Source organism: Magnusiomyces paraingens, assembly GCF_902498895.1.
Source record: "Magnusiomyces paraingens strain CBS 517.90 genome assembly, contig: contig5, whole genome shotgun sequence".
In the NCBI taxonomy this organism is placed as follows: domain Eukaryota; kingdom Fungi; phylum Ascomycota; class Dipodascomycetes; order Dipodascales; family Dipodascaceae; genus Magnusiomyces; species Magnusiomyces paraingens.
Genome location: NW_022474071.1, coordinates 4,825 through 24,770, shown reverse-complemented (window position 1 = coordinate 24,770; position 19,946 = coordinate 4,825). Strand labels below are relative to the sequence as shown.

Below are 19,946 nucleotides of genomic sequence, written 5' to 3'. Positions count from 1 at the left end.
AGGGAATCAAAAAATCTTTTCTCAGATAGTTTTTAAAAAGCGGAACTTCTTAATAAGAGAAAGAAAATCTTAACCAAATTTATTTATCGATAACAGAATTTTATCTTGAATCCCGAAAATACCGCGGTGAAAATTACAGGTTCCGATCACATGACTCCAATAGCAACAAAAATCCAGAAAATATACAGGAAGTAAACAAGCCTTTATCATCTGGCAAATTATAGGGGTTTTTGATGGTAATCTCACGTGCGTAGGGTAGAATAATTAAGACTTATGATAAAGCCGTGTTACACATACGTGCAGATTTAAATAACGCGGAAACAAAATCAAATCAAAACAAAACAAAAACAAAAAAAATACAAAAAAGGCCTAATTGACACCAATTGTAGAAAGGATAAATCAAATAGGGCAAACGCTTACAACGGCTGGTTTCCAAGTAATAATAAACAAAACAATACACATCGAGATGCGAGACTTATTTATTCAAAAGGCCCAAATGGCTCAAGACAAAAAGTTGTTCAAAATTCAAAATGAACACCAGAAAAATAAATAGATGAAAATTGCATAAAAAATTAAGAATATATACCTAATGTCTATTCACTCAAGAATCGGGTAGTTCAATGAAAATTGAATGAGAAACCCGATAGATCCGTCAGTGCCGGTAACAATTTACATTTTGGGGACTCTGCCCAGCTTTCCCTATAGGGCATGCTAGGCCAACAAACAAAAAAACTCACAACTTCACTATCAAAGAAAATATCTAAGAAAATATCTCAACGTTTAGATGTGTCTAACAAAATCTATTTATTTATGATAGAAAAATTATGCGCAATGATCAACCCTATCAATCTTTGAAGGTCATTAAATAACTTTTAATTGAAACGAAAACAAAAATATAAGAAATATATATATAAAAAAAATATAACAACAACTATAAATGCTAATTATATTTTTAAACCCACTGTAAACGGAACTACACCGAGGCGTCGACAAAAACGGAAGGCACCGATGAAGTGGAGATGCTCTATTACTATTACTATTACTATTACTATTACTATTACTATTATTATTAGAAAACAGAAGATTGATGCCTCCTAGAATGCACCGAGAAGTGGTAGTATTTAGTACCTTAGATATTGGAATTGATCAATAGTTGTTTAGGCTTAGGTATACCATTTTTAAGCCTCTATTTGAATAAGCTCCGGTCCCTATTATGCAGGGCGCCGGGGCCGGCATGGCCAATGCCGACCTCAACGCTCTATCCCAACTACTTTCACGACCACAACCACAAACTCAAACCATAAGTTTACAACATTAATAACCCATAAAGCGTAACAAAATGTATACAATAGGTATATCTTTAAAATAACTCAAACAACAAACATACACACCATCAATTCCCGCAGAGGTGAGTACGGTACTTTCCTGCCGAGATATTCTACATTTTCAATACACATTTATTGAAACTTGACATCGCCGGCCAAACACACACATATTTCCTGCTTCACAAATTATAAATATGCTAACAATTCCTCGTCTTTTTTTTTTTTTGTTTTTTCACATCCTACCTTGTCGCTAACACCCATAGCTTCATCAACCCTACTTTTTCTTTTCCAACAAACTATACAATATTATTTCTTTAATATCGGCAAAATATTTGTTAAATTAAATTAATATATTATAATCTTCTTGAAGATTACACAAACGCTTTTAAAGGTTGCCCAAAATTTTTTTTTTGGTTTCCAGAATTTTTTAATTAAATATTTATTTTTGTTCACGTAAGTTTTATCTCCTTGAAATATTTCATAACCTCAACTTGAGCTATACGCCTCAACTTTTAAAAATGGATTTTATTTTTTTTGTTGTTAAAAAGCTAACATTTTAAATTAAATAGCATTTAAAAATGCCTGAAGGAAACGCAGACGAAATGGAGTCTAATGCTGAAAAAGTTCAGCCATTTGACCCTGAAAACCACCCAGAACAGCTTACTGAAAAAAATAAGCCTGGAAATCCTTTGTCCAGATTTTCAACCAGATTGTCTCAGACATTCTCGAGATCCAGCGACTTGGAGGGTCAGAGTCCCGAAGCATTGTATTCTGATCAATTACAGAATGCTATGTCTAACCCTCAAACCGTTGAAAGAATTCAAACTTTGGCTAGAACTCTTTCACGCAGAACTAAGAAAGAAATGGAGCATTTTGAAATCAATGATGATGATTTTGATTTGAAAGCTATTTTGCAGTTTTTGCATGCAAAGTCTGAAGAGGAAAACATTACTTCTTCTGCTGCTGGTGTTGCATTTAAGGATGTTGTTGCTTGTGGCAAGGATATCAATGCTGTTTATGCTCCTACTGTTTACGAAATGATTCTTGCTGCTGCTAATTTTATTCCTAATTTGTTTAAAAAGGATACTACTCCTCACAGAGATATCATTAAGGGATTTGCTGGAGTTTTGGAAGCTGGTGAAATGTGTTTGGTTCTTGGTAGACCAGGTGCTGGTTGTTCTACTTTTTTGAAGGTTTTGACTGGTGAAACTGGCGAATTGACTTCCTTTGACGGTGAATTTTCTTATGATGGTTTATCTCATCACGAAATGATTCATCACTTCAAGCCTTACGTCATTTACAACCCTGAGTTGGATGATCATTTCCCCACCATTACTGTTAAGGAAACTATTGATTTTGCCTTGAAGACCAAGACTCCCAACAAGAGAATTGATAATTTAACTAGAGCTCAATACGTTAACAATATGCGTGATTTGTGGTGTACCGTTTTTGGTCTTCGTCACACTTATGCCACTAATGTTGGTAACGATTTCATCAGAGGTGTTTCTGGTGGTGAGCGTAAGCGTGTTTCTATTGTTGAAGCTTTGGCATGTAATGGCTCTATTTATGCTTGGGATAATGCTACCAGAGGTTTAGATGCTTCTACTGCTTTGGAATTTACTCAGGCTATTAGAACAGCTACCAACATGTTAAACAATGCTGCTTTTGTTGCCATTTATCAAGCTGGTGAGAATATTTATGAATTGTTCGACAAGGTTACTGTCATTTATTTGGGTAAACAAGTTTACTATGGTTCTGCCACCAAGGCCAAGGATTATTTTGAAAGAATGGGCTGGCATTGCCCTTCGAGAATGACTACACCTGAGTTTTTGACTGCTATTACTGATCCGAACGGTAGAACTCCTAAGCCAGGTTATGAAGGTAAAGTTCCCGAGACTTCTCAAGAATTTGAGGAGTATTGGTTAAACTCTCCTGAATATCACGAATTGATGGCAACTTATGATGATTACGTTCGTAATCACAATTATGACGAAAACCTTCACCGTTTCCAAGTTGCTACCACTGAAAAGAAACAAAAAATTCAGCGCAAAAGCTCCCCTTTTGTCGTTTCTTATTTCAATCAGTTGTATTACTGTGTTACTAGAGGTTTTCACCGCGCTAAAGGTGATACCACCTATATCTCAATTTATATTGGTTCTTTCTTAGTTAAAGGTTTGATTGTTGGTTCAATGTATTATAAGATTCCCGAAGATACTTCTGGTGCTTATTCTCGTGGTGGTATTCTTTTCTACTGTCTTTTGTTTGCTGCTTTGACTTCTTTGGCTGAAATTGCTCGTTCTTTTGCCAGTAGAAAGATTACACTTAAACAGAAATCATATACGATGTATCATTTGTCTGCTGAGGCCATGCAAGAAATTATCACCGAGTTACCTGTAAAGGTTGTTGCTGTTATCATTCTTTCTTTGCTTTCTTACTGGATGCCACACTTAAAACATCAAGCTGGTCCATTCTTCATGTATATTCTGTTCTTGGTGTTGGTCAATCAAGTGTTTTCATTCACTTTCAAGTTGGTCGCCACATTGACTTATGATGGTGAGACAGCCCATGCTATTGGTGGCCTCTGGGTTCTTATGCTTTCGGTTTATGCTGGTTTCATTATGAAAATGCCTTATGCTCATCATGTTCTGAAATGGGTTCATTGGTTAAATCCCATGTATTATTGTTATGAACAATTACTTACCACTGAATTTCACGGAAGAATGATGAAGTGTCATGAACTTGTTCCTAATGGCCCAAGCTATGATAATGTCGATATTGCTCATAAGGTTTGCAACCTTTTTGGTTCTGTTGCTGGTCAAGAATACATTAAAGGTGATGATTATATTAAGAAACAATATCAAATGGAATACAAGCATACTTGGAGAAATTTTGGTATTAATATTGCATGGACTGCTGGATTCATTATTATGTACTGTCTTCTTTCTGAGTACTTAAAGAATGTTGTTGGTGGAGGTGATATGTTGTTGTATAAGCGTGGTCATCTTCCTACTGGTAAGCAGGAAACTGCCGATGGTAGAGTTGCTACTCGTGAGGAAATGATTGTGGCTCTTAACGGTGAAGGTGTTGACTTGGAAAAGGTCATCGCTGAAAAGGATGTTTTCTCTTGGCAAAACTTAGATTATGTTATTCCCTACGATGGTGCTACTAGACAATTGCTTGATAATATTCAGGGGTTTGTCAAGCCTGGTACTATGACTGCTTTGATGGGTGAATCCGGTGCTGGTAAGACTACTCTGTTAAATACTTTGGCTCAAAGAATTAATTTTGGTGTCATTACTGGTGATATGTTGGTAAATGGTCGACCAATTGATTCTTCATTCAAGAGAAGAACTGGTTATGTTCAACAACAAGATTTACATTTGTCTGAGTGCTCTGTTAGAGAATCTTTGAGATTTGCTGCTGATTTACGTCGTCCTGTCACTGTTCCTCAAGCTGAAAAGTATGAATATGTTGAGAAGATTATTACCTTGTTAGGCATGAATAACTATGCTGAAGCTGTTGTAGGTAAGATTGGTAGAGGTTTGAACGTCGAACAGAGAAAGAAGTTGTCTATTGCTGTTGAACTTGTTTCTAAACCGTCTTTGCTTTTATTCCTCGATGAACCTACTTCTGGTCTGGACTCCCAATCTGCTTGGTCTATTGTTCAATTTTTGAGAGCTTTGGCCGACTCTGGACAAGCTATTCTCTGTACTATCCATCAACCTTCTGCTACCTTATTTGAGGTTTTTGACAGATTGTTGCTTTTGAAAAAGGGTGGCAAGACAGTGTATTTTGGCAATATTGGTGAAAACTCTCATGAGTTGTTGAATTATTTCGAAAGACAATCTGGTGTTAAGTGTGGTGCTCGGGAGAATCCTGCCGAATATATTTTGAACTGTATTGGTGCAGGTGCCACTGCTTCTGCTCATGAAGACTGGCACGATCTTTGGATTAATTCTCCTGAGTTTGCTTCTATTTCTGAAGAAATTACTACTTTGCATCGTGAGTTGCCCCAGCGACCTGTTGGAAATTCTGACGAGGATTTATCTGCAACTTTTGCTACTCCTTGGTTGCATCAATTATGGGTTGTTTTGAAGAGAACTTTCTTGCAATTTTGGAGATCTCCTGTTTATATTAGAGCCAAGTTTTTGGAATGTATTTGTTGTGCTTTGTTTGTCGGTATTTCATACATTGGATTGAATCATACTGTCGGTGCTGGTAACAGTTCTTTCTCTTCTGTTTTCATGACTCTTTTGATTGCTTTGGCTATGATTAATCAGTCCCATGTGTTTGCCATGCCTTCTAGAGAACTTTATGAAGTCCGTGAAGCTGCTTCAAACACTTTCCATTGGTCTTGCTTGTTGTTGGCTCATACTTTTGTTGAGATTTTCTGGTCTGTTGCCTGCCAGTTTATGTGTTGGATATGCTTCTACTGGCCTTTGGTTCAAGGTAATGGTTCTGTTTCTAGAAACGGCTACTTCTTTTTGACCTTTGTTTTGATTTTCCCCATGTACTTTATGTCTTATGGTTTGTGGATTCTTTACATGTCTCCAAATGTTCCTTCTGCTTCTATGATTAATTCCATGTTGTTCGCTGCACTGATGTTGTTCTGTGGTATTTTACAGCCTGAACAATTTATGCCTGGTTTCTGGACATTTATGTACAAGACTTCGCCTTTCACTTATTTTGTTGACTCATTTGTTTCTCCTCTTGTTCACAAGAGAAAGACCATTTGTGCTCCTAATGAGTTTTTGAGCTTTCCTCCCCCCGAGGGTATGAACTGTGGTTCTTATTTGGCTGCCTTTATGAATGAATCTACTACTACTGGTTATATTCAGGATTCTCTTGCTACAGATTTGTGCCAGTACTGCCCATTCAGCGTTCAAGATGAGGTTGTTGCTCAATTTAATGTCAAGTGGCATCACAGATGGAGAAATTTCGGTTTCTTCTGGGTTTATATTTTCTTCAACTTTGTTGCTATGTTGTTTTGCTATTGGGTATTTAGAGTTAAAGTCTGGAACCTTAAGTCTATTTTGGATTTCAAGACATGGTTTAACGGTCCTCACAAAGATAGACATGAAAGGGATACTACCATTTTCCAAACTCGCCCTGGTGACGATAAAATTCTTAAGCCTAAACAGGAGTAAATTTGAATTCTATTATAAAATAAAAAAAAATATCTATTCTCTTAACCGCATAATAATAATAATAGTATATAGTTTCTAGTCAGGTTCAATGCATTTAAATTAATTTTTGTCTTTACATAATTATTTTTTCACAATTTCCACAGTTAAAAAAATTATGATTTTTAATTAAATAATACTAATTTAATTTTTTTCTATAATAGTATTTAAGTCTGAAATGTGATTATTTCTTCTACTTAAATGATAAATTTATTAAATGATTATGATTAATTGGAATAAAATATTATCTCGATATCTAAGATATGATAAGGTGTATCAGAAGCGTGAACCCAATTTACGATGCTGCTATTACTAAAAGGATAGCGCAAATGCTGATGTTCTATCCTCTGAATAAAAACAAAGTAACGAATGCTATTACTAACCGTTTAGACTTTGCCCTAATCAAGATATTTTGAAAATAATATTCCACAGCCAATTAGTTAACCGTTTTGTACTGATTTTTGGAGACCATTGAACTTTTAAAATCTGGTAGAGGTAGACTTATATGGTTTCCAGTGATACTAATTGGTATCTTATAAGATACCAGCTTGGGATTGCTAAAATTATTAGTCATATATCTTTATATTAAGAGGGTTAGGGTTACTGAGGTTAGAAAAACTTAATTTTTCATTTGCAAATCTAAAAATCCCATCAAAAAATAGGATTAAAAGTTTTCTTGTTTAACATCGAATTTAATTTTTTGAAAATCTATATTTATCAAACCTTCCATTTTTTTTACATCATTATACTTAAGACCTGTTGCGCTTTTACACCAAAATTAGATTTATGATGAGACCCGGTTTAAATAACGTTAATATTTTAAAAAACTGTTCTCAAGCTTTACAAAAGTTTCGAAGTATTTCTTCATGCACAGTTGTTAGGGCGACACAAAACGATAATGTTTTTCATATCACACAACCTATTAAAACTAAAGACCACCCCGATCATTTAGAAAGAAACATTCCAACTGAAACAAATAGACTTGAAAAAACCCATGAGAGATTTTGGGAAAAAGTGACGTTAGGAAATACAAGAAAGGGATCTCAGGAATCTTCAGATTATGTTATTTTATTAGACGGTAAGCCTATTAAAACACCTGCTGGTAACCCTTTAGTTATTCCTTCTCAGAAGCCCTCATTAGCACAGCTTACTGCTCATGAATGGACAGTTCTTCCTTCTCTAAAAATTAAGCCTCATCTTGTTCCTTTAACTTCATTAGCTTCTCGTGCTATTGATTTAGCGTGGACTGAACATGGAAATCTTTCAAGAATTGACTCAGCTGCCTTGGAAAATATTGTTGAAGCTTTGTTACCATATCTTGATACCGACACACTTCTAGTTTTCGCTCCTTATCGTGATTGTGAAGGAAAGTTAAGACCCGCTCAAGAAAAAGAATATCGACCTTTGATTTCTAAAGCAGAAAAATTTTGGACTGATTCTTCCAAGTCCTCGAAACCTATGTCATTGAATTGGTTAGACTCTGAAACAATGGGATTTTCACTCAATAAACAATCATCCGAAACTAAAGAGGCTGTGTCCCAATGGATTAGATCGTTGGATACATGGAAATTAGTTGCATTAGAACGTGCTACTATGTCAGCTAAGAGTCTGATAATTGGAATGTTAGTCGCTACCGGTAACATTTCTGTTCCAGAAGCTGTTCGTGCTGCAACTCTTGAAACAATTTACCAAACTGAGTTATGGGGTGAGGTTCAAGATTCACATGACGTTGACTTTCATGACATGCAAAGAACCCTTGCCAGTGCCTATATTTTAGGTTCTGATAAATAATATTTTCAGATGTTAAACCATAAATATCCATTCCAATTTTTTTGTATATATGATTTATTAACATTATAAATTTAATATGTAGCGTTTGTTCTTAAAACTAGGCTTGCTTTGAAAGTTTTGGTGGTACAAAGGTCGAAGTAAAAGTAATAACCGAAGGTGCCCCTGAAATGTATTTATCTAAAGTCGAAGTACTGCTGTTTAATGATCTGTTAATGAAGATACCATTACTTTTTAAGTCATTAGATGCTGCTAATACTTTTGAGGTAATGTCCCTTCGAGATGCATCAGTGTTAAGTGCAAATTCTTCCGCCTCAAAAGAATTGTAAAATCTAAACATTAATGTTGATGGCCTAGAAAGGGCTTCACACTTTGGTTCACAATTTACTGATCCAATTTCCACATCAACTGCTGTCCCACGCCTAATTGATGTGTTCTTAGTAATAGCAAATTTAAAATTTAAGGCACCCAAAGAACATTCAACAAAACCTATACTATTGGATTTCTTGACAGAGACTTTAATCAACATGTGGGAAGCAGAAAATCTTTGCCATTTAGAATCTTGCCATTTAGATACAATACTTAAAGTTTTTAAAATAACTTCTTCATCTTCCATTGGAAGTTGAAGCGTTGTTTGGGATTGCGACTCAGGAAGTGAAATAGATGGTAAATAAGAGTAGAGAGTGGAATCACTAGCAGATCTTGATGAACGAAGCATTAACGCTTGATTTCCACTATTTGGTAAACTTTCTTCTGGATTTGAATTTGAGTCACTAGAAATATTAACAACTGAAACATTTGTTTTGGTTGTTGCTGATGGGAGAGTGTTTTCAGAATCCTCTAAATCGTCACAGTCACCCGAAAATTCTTCTTCTAGAATTTTTGAAAGACATCTCTCATTTCGAATAGAACTAGAAAATTGCTGACGAAAGTGAAGAGGGACCATAGTTTTTTTATCATCCAAAAAACTTTCTTTTTTATTTTCTAAAGTTAATTCTTCATCTGATAACTCAGGCAAATAATTTTGTCCCATTTTTTGAGTCTGCGATTTCGATTTGAAAAGTTGTCGAAAGGCCCCAATCAATCCCTTAGTATGCTTTTTTTCTTTCAAATAATAGAAATTTTTTTCTAAGTTATCGGTAACATTGGTATTTTTGTTTTTTGAAAAAACTTCAGAGTTTATTATATCTTGATCAAAACTTTTTGTTGAAGTATTTAGTAAATTCATTGAAAATTTATCATTTTCAAATTTGGAAACCCAATTATCCTTAATTTCAATATTATCAAACTCTTTTTTTTGAGTTTCATCAAACTTTAAACATTCTTGAACAGGCAACATCTGACTTTGGGATATTTCTGCATAATTCATTGGTAAAACCTCATTAATCAACATACTAGGCTCTTGGTATTCAATTGTTCCCAAACTATGTGATGATTTGCTTTCATTGGCGTCGTCAATTTCGTCATCACTTGCCGTCACATCTTTTTCGCTTTCACCTGTTTCAGCAACAGAATACCTTAGATTAATAGAATCTGGTTTGCTAATCACAAAAGGTTGAAGTTCAGGAACCGTGTCTAAGGAAAATATATCCGAAGAATCTGATTCAATTGAATCCATAGAATTACATCGTTCAATTTTAAATATGTGTTCATCATTTAAATCCAGTGATTTTGATGATCTGGAGTTAAGAATATGTAATCCCCTAAACGGTTTTCCCAGGATGTCGTCATGACATGATCCAAAATTTAAACTTAAGGCTTCATTGCTGGTGTTGTATAAATCCGATGTATGTGAACGACAAAATAAAATATCTAAGTTTTTTCTCCATTGATCTGATAAGTCCAATTCGTTCGTGCTTAAACAAATCATCGATCCATTTGTATCTTCTAAAAGAATGTCTTTAGGCGAAATCGAAGAATCAAAAGGGTAAAATCCAATGAGGTGATTAGTTTTTAATGTCGCTAAATTCCTTATCTGTAAATTACCTTTGCGAAACGGAGGAAATATTAATGCTCGACCAGGGTATTCTTTATAACAGAGGACTAATGAGTCAAGTTCGTTTTCAAAAGCTGATTTCAATAGCAATGCTTCTACTTCACATGGTGTCCATTTCACGCCATAATTATGATGCAAACTGAATGTAAAATTACTTCTTGTTACAATGAGATCCTTGTCAAAGTTTGCAGAGACAGGTTGCAATGAATCAAAGGAAAGAACTTTATTAAAAAAAAATAAATTCATATCAAGATTTTTTAACTGAGTTTCAACCTTTTGACGAGCCAAGTGTACTGCTTTGCTAAATATTCGTTCACACAGTCTGTTGTAGTCTTTAAACAAAGTATGCTTTTCTTCCAAGACCTCATCCTCAAAAATGCGATGTTCATTTTGAACATTTTTCTCTAATAATGTTAATTTCTAAACAATAATACGTTAGAAATAAAGTTAAATCTCTGAGACCATAAAACATTTAACTTACTTTGAACGCGTTAGCCAATAAACTGATTCTAGCAAAAGGGCGCTTTAAAAGAAAATTTACTTCGGGTAACTGATTGGGATCATATTTAAACAAATCAATATATTCCGTGTAATATTTATCTGCTTGAATTACCTGTTATCCGATGGTTAAAAAAGAAAATTATTATTTGCAGTGGTTAAATCTTACCCATCTTCCACGAGCTTGAGGGTTCTTCAAATAGTCTGGGAGCTGGTGTAGTTGAATAAGGTTATATATTGTATAAGCCAGTCTGTGAGATGATTTAAGGAAGCATTGTAATGATTTCAATTCCATAACATATTGCTTATCCGAATCGTAAATACTTTGAACCAAATTTCGAACGTCTAAAGATGACGTATAAGAGTTATTTTGAGATATCATATGAAAGAAAAAACAAAAAATTCAATTTTCAAAAATAGGTACAAACTATTTGGATCCGTCAATTCTAATAAAGAATCCAAAAAAAAAAAGATTGAAGAAAAAAATAAATAGAATTGGGGAAATGCCCCTTTAAATAACATCTTGAAGTTTTTTTTTCTTTTATGAGGTTTTTACAAGAATTCTTTTAATACGCGTTATGAGCGCGTTGTCGGAATGTGTACCTGCATGTTATTAGATAAAAAGTAAATTAAGATTACGATGCTCTGACGGGTCATGAATATTTATTATCACTATTGCCTAATTTAGAATTTGAATACACGAAAATAATTATTTTTAAGTCGCGTTAAATACCGCGAACTAAATGGGTGACCATATTAATGATTTAAATAAATGACAGTTATTAATAGATTTTTGATAAAGGACTTTTCACAATCTCTTAAAGATATTTATATTTGTTTATTAAGTTTAACCGATTTTTTTTAGGTTAATTTGGGTTTAAACATGGGAATCATAATAAGTTCTGTTTTTTTGTAGATAAGTTTTTTTTAAATGTAACCCAGGACTATCATAATTATGATAGTATTGTTATCAATACAATTAATTACATATTGTAAGCTTTATTTTGAGATAAAAAATTTCAATACTAATAACACGTTTGTCAATTTTAAATTATGTAAAGAATAAAGAACTTAGTTCTTTATCAAATTAAATTTGTCTTCAAACTTATAAAAATTTAACATATATACATTTTGCCCTTGTAAAATAAAAATATCCATAAAGCAAACACAGATCTACAATATTAATGCCATTAATGTAATCAATTCAAAATCAAGAATTTAAAATATTGGGAAATTAACACATAAAATATTTTACACTAAGCTAAGAATATTTATGTCTAAATACAAAAGAATTATTTTTTCTTAACAAAACGAAGATCATTGGGACTGAATCCCCCTTCTTCTGACCCATATATAGCCCAACTTTGAGTAGGTGCAATATAATCCATAGGGCCAAAATCTTTTCCAGCTTCAAGCAAATTAAAAAATTTATCATAATCAATTACCGTATGCCAAACACCATCAACCTTAAACCTATTTTGTGCAATAAGAATGCAACAGGAATGTGCATGTTCTGCTGCAATTCCATACTCCAATCCAAGGCGACCCAGAGCAGCGTTCAGATTTTCCACGAAATCTTTAACTTCCTGATAAAAAGGAATGTTTTTCATGGTAAGAGAGCTGGTTTTAGACGTTCCACAAAATGTGGCGCCTTTGATTTCTACAAAGCATGGTTCACCACGTGCAATAAGTTTCGCGTATTCATCATAATCACTCATGTTGTAACCCGAAACAAGAGTCAAACGAAAAACAGTGCGTTGCTCTTTCTTTTCACGCAAAATATCAAGGCATTTTAGGAAACGGGTCCAAAAATCACGATGAAGAGGCCTATCCACCTTTTTCAAGTTTTCTTCATTAGATGCATCCACGGATACGTATAATTGAGTGACTCTTTTCAATCGGGAGAGCTCATCCGGATGTTGTGCATTGCATACCAAAAAAGATGAGATACGCTGGGAATGCAGTAGATCCACAAAATCATTAATATAAGGATAAAATATCGGTTCTCCAACTAAAGATAATGCACAGTGGCGAACTTGAAATGCCTCAGCAAACCTAGATGCAACAACTCCAGGTACTCCCTTCATTTGTTTTATCTTTTTGTAATGACCTTCGAGTGCACCTTTGAAAATAACCTCAGGTGAATCTACCTGCCAGCGCCAAGTAGTACCAACAGGATTTGTTCCATGCCTCCAACAAAAAACGCACTTACTTGAACAAGCAAGTGAAGGTGTAGTTTCCATGCATAAATGACTCTTAATACCGTAAAAGGAATATTTATAGCATGATCCACGTCCACGTAAAGCTGATTTTGTCCAACGACAAATTTTTACACCAGAATGAGACCCAACAACAGTATATCCTTGTTTTGTCAACGCATTGAATGTCGGTGTGCTTTTCCCCACCATTTCCTTTATTAAAGAAGAATCTTGACTTCTGGAATTAGCTGTGGCTTCAATAGATGGACCTATATCTTCCACATCAACAAGAGTAGCGTTAGAACTAGACTCTAAAGATTCTATATCTTCAGATTCAGACTCGGATTCAGAGTCCGAGTCCGCAATACTATTAGGTTCAGAAAGTACTATCTCATCTTTCAGCGTTGAAATCAAATGTTGTAACCACACATCAAATTCCTGATCTAAATTAGTTTTAACGCACCCCATTCCCAAAGGAAACAATCTCGGGGCGCCAAGTTTACTCAACCATTTATCGATTATTTTTCCTTGATAACAATATTTTGAAGATTCGGGCCAACTTTCTTGATCACCTATTCCAAAAACTGAGAATCCGGCTATTAAAGAAAGGGTTCGAGAGTCCACACGGAAATCATTATATGTTTCTTTTAATGATTCAATAAAGTAATCTAAAGGTGATTCAGTTTCATATGAAGGAACGATGAATAGATAAATTGGTGGAAAGTGAAAATCCTTAATTGTCGGAGACACAAAATACTTATCAAGATCATCTATATAATCAATGTTTAAGAGAACCGGGGGATTGCTTAATACCAAGGAAATTTTTTCAATGGCCAAATTGGCAATTTTTTCTGAAGTTCCTGTAAGAGTAGAATAAAAAATGTAAACTGGACTATTTAGAGATGGTGGCGAAAGTTCAGAATTTAATTTTCCTAATTTTCGGGATACAGCAATCGATTTTTTCGCTGAAAAAACCTTTGGTGCCTTTTTTGTTTTAATTTTTCTTTCCTGGGAAACTTGATTTTCAGTTGTTGTAAAGTCAATAGCTAATGGGTAAGATTTAACTACTGGAATATTGCCCTTATCATTGTTATTAATAAAGTCCTTATCAACAGACTTTTGGGTATTATAGTTTGAAGCTTTTTTATCTGGTTTAAGACTAGGCGGCTGTTCTTCGCTGGTTATGCTGAAAGTGCTAAGTTCCCAGTATTTGAAAATCCCGAATACCACAACAGTTGTTAAGACAAATGGCCGAGCAAAATGCCACGCATCTAATATGTTAACTCCTATAGCGTCTTTTGTTATTATGTTGACTAGAATAAATAAATTTGTATTTAAGCTTACCCATTATGCCAGTCTTCTAAACAAGATTGTTGGTAAGGTATGTAAAACGAAATTTTTGATCCCTTCATAATAAATGGTAAAAAATTTTTCGATCGAAATAAAAATAATTACCTAAGCAATAAATTAAACCAACAAAAAATATGATCACATGACATAATACTGATTTGAGATTAAATATAGTTAGATATGGATTATTAAGCAAAGTTATTGATCATTTATGTAAGTAAGTAAATTACATTGCGGATGAAAAATTATACATTATTGCAACTCAATAAATATGCAAATCAAATTTATTACAAGTAATATTGCAGTCATGTAAAAAAACAAAATAAATGGCTGTCAAAATCCGATAAACCAACCTATCTTTATTTTTAAAAACTACGTTACAATAATTCTGAAGATAAATGGGCAATAATAAACATGACCATAACAAATAATATAAAAGGTAAATGCGTAGAAAACGCAAAATAAGATTTTCCATTTCTATGTAGCATACTTCTTAGTCCACTCTGCAGCAGTGGCTTCATATCTTGCTCTATCATTCTTGTAAAGGTGTGCAATATCGGGAACAAGAGGATCATCAGGATTAGGGTCCGTAAGAAGAGAACAGATAGAAAGAAGAACTTTAGAGATAGTTAGCGCAGGAGACCATTGATCCTTCAAAATATCGAGACAGATAGATCCATTAGCGTTAATATTGGGATGGTATATCTTAGTTGTGAAAGCAACCTTAGGAGGCTTAAAAGGATAATCTGTGGGAAAGTTGATTGTTAGAAAAAAAACGCCACCAGCGTATGGACTATCATTTGGACCCATGATAGTTGCTTGCCATTGAAACATATTATCACCATTAGGGCCTGCGGAGCAGGAGGATGGGGGATCATTCCCAAGATCGTTTAACTCCTTGTTGATTCGTTTTAAAGCCATCGTGATATAAATAAAATACTTTTTCTAACTTCGAAAAGTTTTTTAACACTGTTAAATATCAGTAACAGAAAAGGTGTGGGTTTTAGTTGAAAGGAAAAAATTAAGAAAAAAAATCGGCAAAAGTACCACTCAATTTATATTACGTGGCACGTGACAAACAAATGACTAATATTTAAGTAATAAAATTAATAATATAAAGGTCGTACCATTAATAATTATAATCATTAAACTTATCACAACAAGTTTAGAAAGTACTAGAAGCGATCTCTTTAAAAAAAATTTTTGATAAATTTTTTTAATGTTTAACAAATAACTGATTTGGTGAAAATTCTATGCAGTAGTAGAAATGTTGTAATTGTGGTAAATGTATTGATCATGAAAATTTAAGCATATATACAAAATTGATAAATACAAAATACTAAAGTATATTAGGCGTATTTCATTTCGCCAATAGAATTGTATCTGACTTTACGGTTATGTTTTTGATCGTCCCTAGAAGCACCATAACGGAAACCGACCTCACCCACTTTTGCAGGAATAAGTTTTAGTAATGATTTTTCTCCTTTAAGATCTTTGGCAAAAATAGATTTTTCCAAAGTTTTGGACTGAGTTGAAGCACGGTGCTTATGATGATCTTCAGTTGATTTAAGCTTGTCTAATAAGGTTGACGCTGATTCGATCCCAAGAACGTTGGCGGCATCGATAGGACCAAAGGGCTCACTCTCAGCAATAGTAATGAAACGTTGAGATCTAGTTTCTTCAAGCATTGGAATTTCAGATAGGTCATCAGTTGGAAGAAAATTGTTTCCGTTATTACGATAATAATCTACTTTAGGAAGCATTCCTTCCATGACTCGAGCCATTCGTTTAAGATCAAGATTAATTTTTTTCTAAAATATTAGTCCACAATTTCTTTGATGTTAAAATAAATTGAAAATACATACTTCAGTGTCCCATTTTCGTCTAACCCTTTCTAATTCGACAATAGCTTCCACACGAGGAACCGAAAGACCATATTTTATTGAAGCCTCTTGAGCACTAAGTTTACCACTTTCAAGATCTTGAAAAATATCATTTTTCATATTTTGAGGAACAACTTTGTTTGTAACCGTATGAGGGTTGGTAGCAAAGGGAGTAGAGGAAGTAACTCCTACAGGACGACGAGGAGAATTCTTGCCATCAACAAAAACCTTCATCCAGTTGACGCCTTTACCATCACGATGAGAGACTCTGATTGGATATTGCGAAACATAATTAGTTTGGTGATTTGCTGAAGGGAAAAAAAAAGGATTGAGTTTATGAAATCCTTTATAGTTGCGTGGTCCAAGAAAACGTCGAAGATCAGATCGCATGCTTGAGGTCTGATTCAAAACCTTTTGAGATTTCTTAGAAGCATAGCGAACCTGACCCAGAGCCGGAGTTTTAGCAAAAACGTTTAACGATTTCCCCGTCAGCATTTTAAAAATTTCAAGCTTGTTGAGTGAAAAAAAAGTCAAAGTAAGTTACCAACATTACTAAAGTACAGAAAAAAAAATTCAAATCAAATGAAATCACGTGAAATTTACATTACTACTTATCTTACAACAAGTCAACCGATTTAATAGTAAGTTAATTCTAATGTATCTGCGAATTTTTCATTAGGTAATAAAGCAGCTTGATTGAGATGTGCTTCTAAGTCCGACACAGTGGATTTCTTATGGATTTTCTGCGCATCTTCAAAAGGGATTCTTCGAATAATTTTTTGCCCAGTTTCGGGATTTCGTTCCATCTGTTGTTGGAGCCTTATTTGTTGGCGCTCTACTAAAAGAGTACCGGGTGAAAATTTGGGGAATGGATCAATGTTAGCTTTGTCTGTAGTAGAATCAATAACAAGCGAGTCCTCTGATTCTTCTCGCGATTCATCAATCTCTCCTACATATACCACATTTTCTCCTCTAACAATAAAAACTCCTCTATAAGTCTCTCCAAATGTGCTTGAATTAATGTATATTCTTTCTAAAGTATCCTGTACTACTAAATTTGCTGAAATAAAAAATTAGACAAAAAAAAACTACAAGAAAAATAGAAAACGTACCAAACTGGTCAAATGAACGAAGAACACCAAAAAACTTTCTTCCATCACGGAGAACAACGACTACTCTTCTGTCTATAGCTGGAAGAAGTGCAGCAACTGTTGTGAATATTTGTGAAGGAAGAATATTAGAATTATTTGGGTCAGATGAAGAATCCATTTTTAAAATATAATCATATATGCTTCCTAAATAATTTTTTTGCTTTTCGAATAACTAAAGGTCACTGAAAATTAAAGTCTTGCGATGAGTTTGATCTCAAGTACAACAAGTTAATCCTTTCTTTTTTTTTTCCTTGGTGTAAAATGGTGGGTTAGGGTAATTATTTATCAATTTATGAATATCAAAAGATGACAAAATAATGATCCGAACAGGAAAAAAATATTAATACAATTTTGATACTTATATATATTAATTTTTTTTAAAAAATATTAGTTTAGTAAAATATAAGAGTTAAATACATTTATGTTCAACGTTCAAAAAACTTCAGATTCTTTAGAAAGAGTCGAGTTAGAAGCTTTTGAATTAGAAAAACCACTAAGTTGGTAAAATGTTTCCCAGATTTCAATAGCCTCTTTCTGCGCTTCTACAGCATTTTCTAAATACAACTCAACAGAATTCCGAAAATCATTTGCCTTAGACTGTTCAAAACGTGAAAATTCACTGATTATCAATTTACTTATATCGTCAAAAGCAACTCGTAAATTGATCACTTTTTTTTCTTGTTCATTGACATCATCAGTCAAATATGATATTTTATCTTGCAAGGTTTTGGCTTGTTTTTTTACCTTTTCTAGATTTTGACGTTTTTTTGATAATTCTTGTTCAGCAAGTTGCATTGAAAAATATGCTTTTTGTCTTTGAATGAAAACATTCCTAATAGAAGCAATAAGTCTAATATATTCTTCAAGTGTTGATCCTAAAGAAAGGATGTCTTGCATACATTGTCGAAAATAGAGATCTCTTACACGAGATTCTACCGATGAAAAACGATCAATGAGTTCACCAAATGATTTTGATAATTCGACATTTGAAAGTGAGTTTAAAATAGCACCGAACTCAGCAGTTGCATCACTTAATTCCTTGCGTTGAGTCACCATCATATCCAAAGACTTTTCCAAATATTTAAATTGAGATTCCAAGGAATCTACGTACGCTTTCTTTTCTAAAAACCATTCATCAGTTTCAACATACTTCCCAGAAAATGAGAAATGGCCTCCTAGACCCATAAAGCCTTTTGATTCAACACCGCCATTAACAGTTGAAGTTTGGGCTTGATACTGCTTGGATTTGATATCGGTAGAAAAGGTTTCTGATTCTAAAAATATTCTAAAATCCGGATCATTTTGAAGAATAGAATGTGACGCGCATTTGTTTAGCATTGTTTCCAGAGACGAACGACGAGATTCTACAAAATCTTCATTGAATCGGCCAACAGCTTGCTTTTCGGGAGGTGGTGGGATAATGACACCAGGATTATTGTTTTCTAACGCATGGTACAACCATCTAAAGTCTTTGTATCGTCGAGTCACACTGGTTTCCGAATTGTTGAATTTAGGAGAATTGGTTTTAGTGTGAACGGTGTAAACTGTATGGGCCGATGTTAATTCTCCAACTTTAATTGGGTCACCAACAGTTATATCAAAAGAACTTTGATTTATTTGAGCTGTCGAAGAGTGTTCCTTAACTGAAAGGCGGCTAACATTTTCAACAAGTTCACTAGGACCAGAATTGATTAATGGAAGAACGGAGTTCTGAAGAATTTTGGGCTGCACAGCATCTTCGCCAAAAAGAGCTTGTCTTTCATTGTTAGAGTTAAAATGATTTATACTAGTAGTAATAATTTGATCACCATAACTTAGGGTAGTTTTAATGGGCTCAGAGTCGGTAACATTTCCACCCAAAGGACCTAAAGGATCAGTAACTGGTACTGATTCAATTTGAACTTTAGGTCCTGATTTTTTATTAAAACGAGAAGATCTAAGTGTCGATATTCTATAATGTTTTGATTTTTGAGGACTAGAATTAACTTCAGACTGAGAACCAGAAGAGTTGGGCAGATGGTGATCATTTGGTGAGCTTGGTAAAGATTCTTCTGTAGATGAGCCGTTTTTTTTTAAAGAGTTGTTTGTGGAATTCGATGTTTCGACAGAGGTAAATGCATCTCCCCAATGAGAGCTGCCAATATCTAGGTCATCTTCAGACATTTTGTTTTGAATGTTAAGTTTAATTTTTTATTTGAAGCAAGACTGGTTTATAGCTTTTGGTGTTGTGTCAACTTTGAAAGTCTTCAATACACAGAGCACGACTTACGAAAAATACGCCACTTACTTAATCTCAAACCAAACCCTAACCCATAAAGCAAATATATTAATATGTAATGCATAAATCTTAAGATATGATAAGCAAGGTCTAATTATTATTATATATTATTATAATAAACTATAATAATAATGAATATTAAAATATCCTTAATTAAGATTTAAGAAAATGCTTACAAAATTTTATTAATGTAGTTTTGTAAATATTCTTGCTTTTCTTTTTGTCTCGATTATGATCATAATACCAGGAATATTTATGATAACGTATTTGAAAACTGTATTGTTAAAAAAGGACAC

The 19,946-nt window shown here is 33.9% G+C and overlaps 8 protein-coding genes across 8 annotated transcripts; 2 read left to right on the top strand and 6 right to left on the bottom strand.

Moving 5' to 3' along the window:
• Positions 1–1,903: 1,903 nt before the first annotated feature.
• Positions 1,904–6,472, top strand: SAPINGB_P005666 (uncharacterized protein; the record flags this gene model as incomplete). The annotated part of the gene is made up of 1 exon (XM_032000380.1): positions 1,904–6,472. The coding sequence occupies one exon, from the start codon at positions 1,904–1,906 to the stop codon at positions 6,470–6,472; it is 4,569 nt and encodes a 1,522-aa protein (XP_031856271.1).
• An 822-nt stretch (positions 6,473–7,294) lies between these two features.
• Positions 7,295–8,299, top strand: SAPINGB_P005665 (uncharacterized protein; the record flags this gene model as incomplete). The annotated part of the gene is made up of 1 exon (XM_032000379.1): positions 7,295–8,299. The coding sequence occupies one exon, from the start codon at positions 7,295–7,297 to the stop codon at positions 8,297–8,299; it is 1,005 nt and encodes a 334-aa protein (XP_031856270.1).
• Positions 8,300–8,396: 97 nt separating this feature from the next.
• On the bottom strand, positions 8,397–11,172 carry SAPINGB_P005664 (uncharacterized protein; the record flags this gene model as incomplete). The annotated part of the gene is made up of 5 exons (XM_032000378.1): positions 8,397–9,169; positions 9,692–9,871; positions 10,283–10,712; positions 10,774–10,905; positions 10,960–11,172. 5 exons carry the CDS (start codon positions 11,170–11,172, stop codon positions 8,397–8,399), a joined length of 1,728 nt encoding a protein of 575 aa, XP_031856269.1.
• A 910-nt stretch (positions 11,173–12,082) lies between these two features.
• On the bottom strand, positions 12,083–14,336 carry SAPINGB_P005663 (uncharacterized protein; the record flags this gene model as incomplete). Its single annotated transcript, XM_032000377.1, has 2 exons — positions 12,083–14,259; positions 14,333–14,336. 2 exons carry the CDS (start codon positions 14,334–14,336, stop codon positions 12,083–12,085), a joined length of 2,181 nt encoding a protein of 726 aa, XP_031856268.1.
• Positions 14,337–14,815: 479 nt separating this feature from the next.
• Positions 14,816–15,259, bottom strand: SAPINGB_P005662 (uncharacterized protein; the record flags this gene model as incomplete). Its single annotated transcript, XM_032000376.1, has 1 exon — positions 14,816–15,259. The coding sequence occupies one exon, from the start codon at positions 15,257–15,259 to the stop codon at positions 14,816–14,818; it is 444 nt and encodes a 147-aa protein (XP_031856267.1).
• A 428-nt stretch (positions 15,260–15,687) lies between these two features.
• SAPINGB_P005661 (mitochondrial 37S ribosomal protein mS45) lies at positions 15,688–16,716 on the bottom strand (the record flags this gene model as incomplete). Its single annotated transcript, XM_032000375.1, has 2 exons — positions 15,688–16,149; positions 16,204–16,716. 2 exons carry the CDS (start codon positions 16,714–16,716, stop codon positions 15,688–15,690), a joined length of 975 nt encoding a protein of 324 aa, XP_031856266.1.
• Positions 16,717–16,856: 140 nt separating this feature from the next.
• On the bottom strand, positions 16,857–17,490 carry SAPINGB_P005660 (uncharacterized protein; the record flags this gene model as incomplete). The annotated part of the gene is made up of 2 exons (XM_032000374.1): positions 16,857–17,272; positions 17,334–17,490. The coding sequence occupies 2 exons, from the start codon at positions 17,488–17,490 to the stop codon at positions 16,857–16,859; spliced, it is 573 nt and encodes a 190-aa protein (XP_031856265.1).
• Positions 17,491–17,804: 314 nt separating this feature from the next.
• On the bottom strand, positions 17,805–19,535 carry SAPINGB_P005659 (uncharacterized protein; the record flags this gene model as incomplete). The annotated part of the gene is made up of 2 exons (XM_032000373.1): positions 17,805–19,123; positions 19,181–19,535. The coding sequence occupies 2 exons, from the start codon at positions 19,533–19,535 to the stop codon at positions 17,805–17,807; spliced, it is 1,674 nt and encodes a 557-aa protein (XP_031856264.1).
• Between the last annotated feature and the right edge of the window lie 411 nt (positions 19,536–19,946).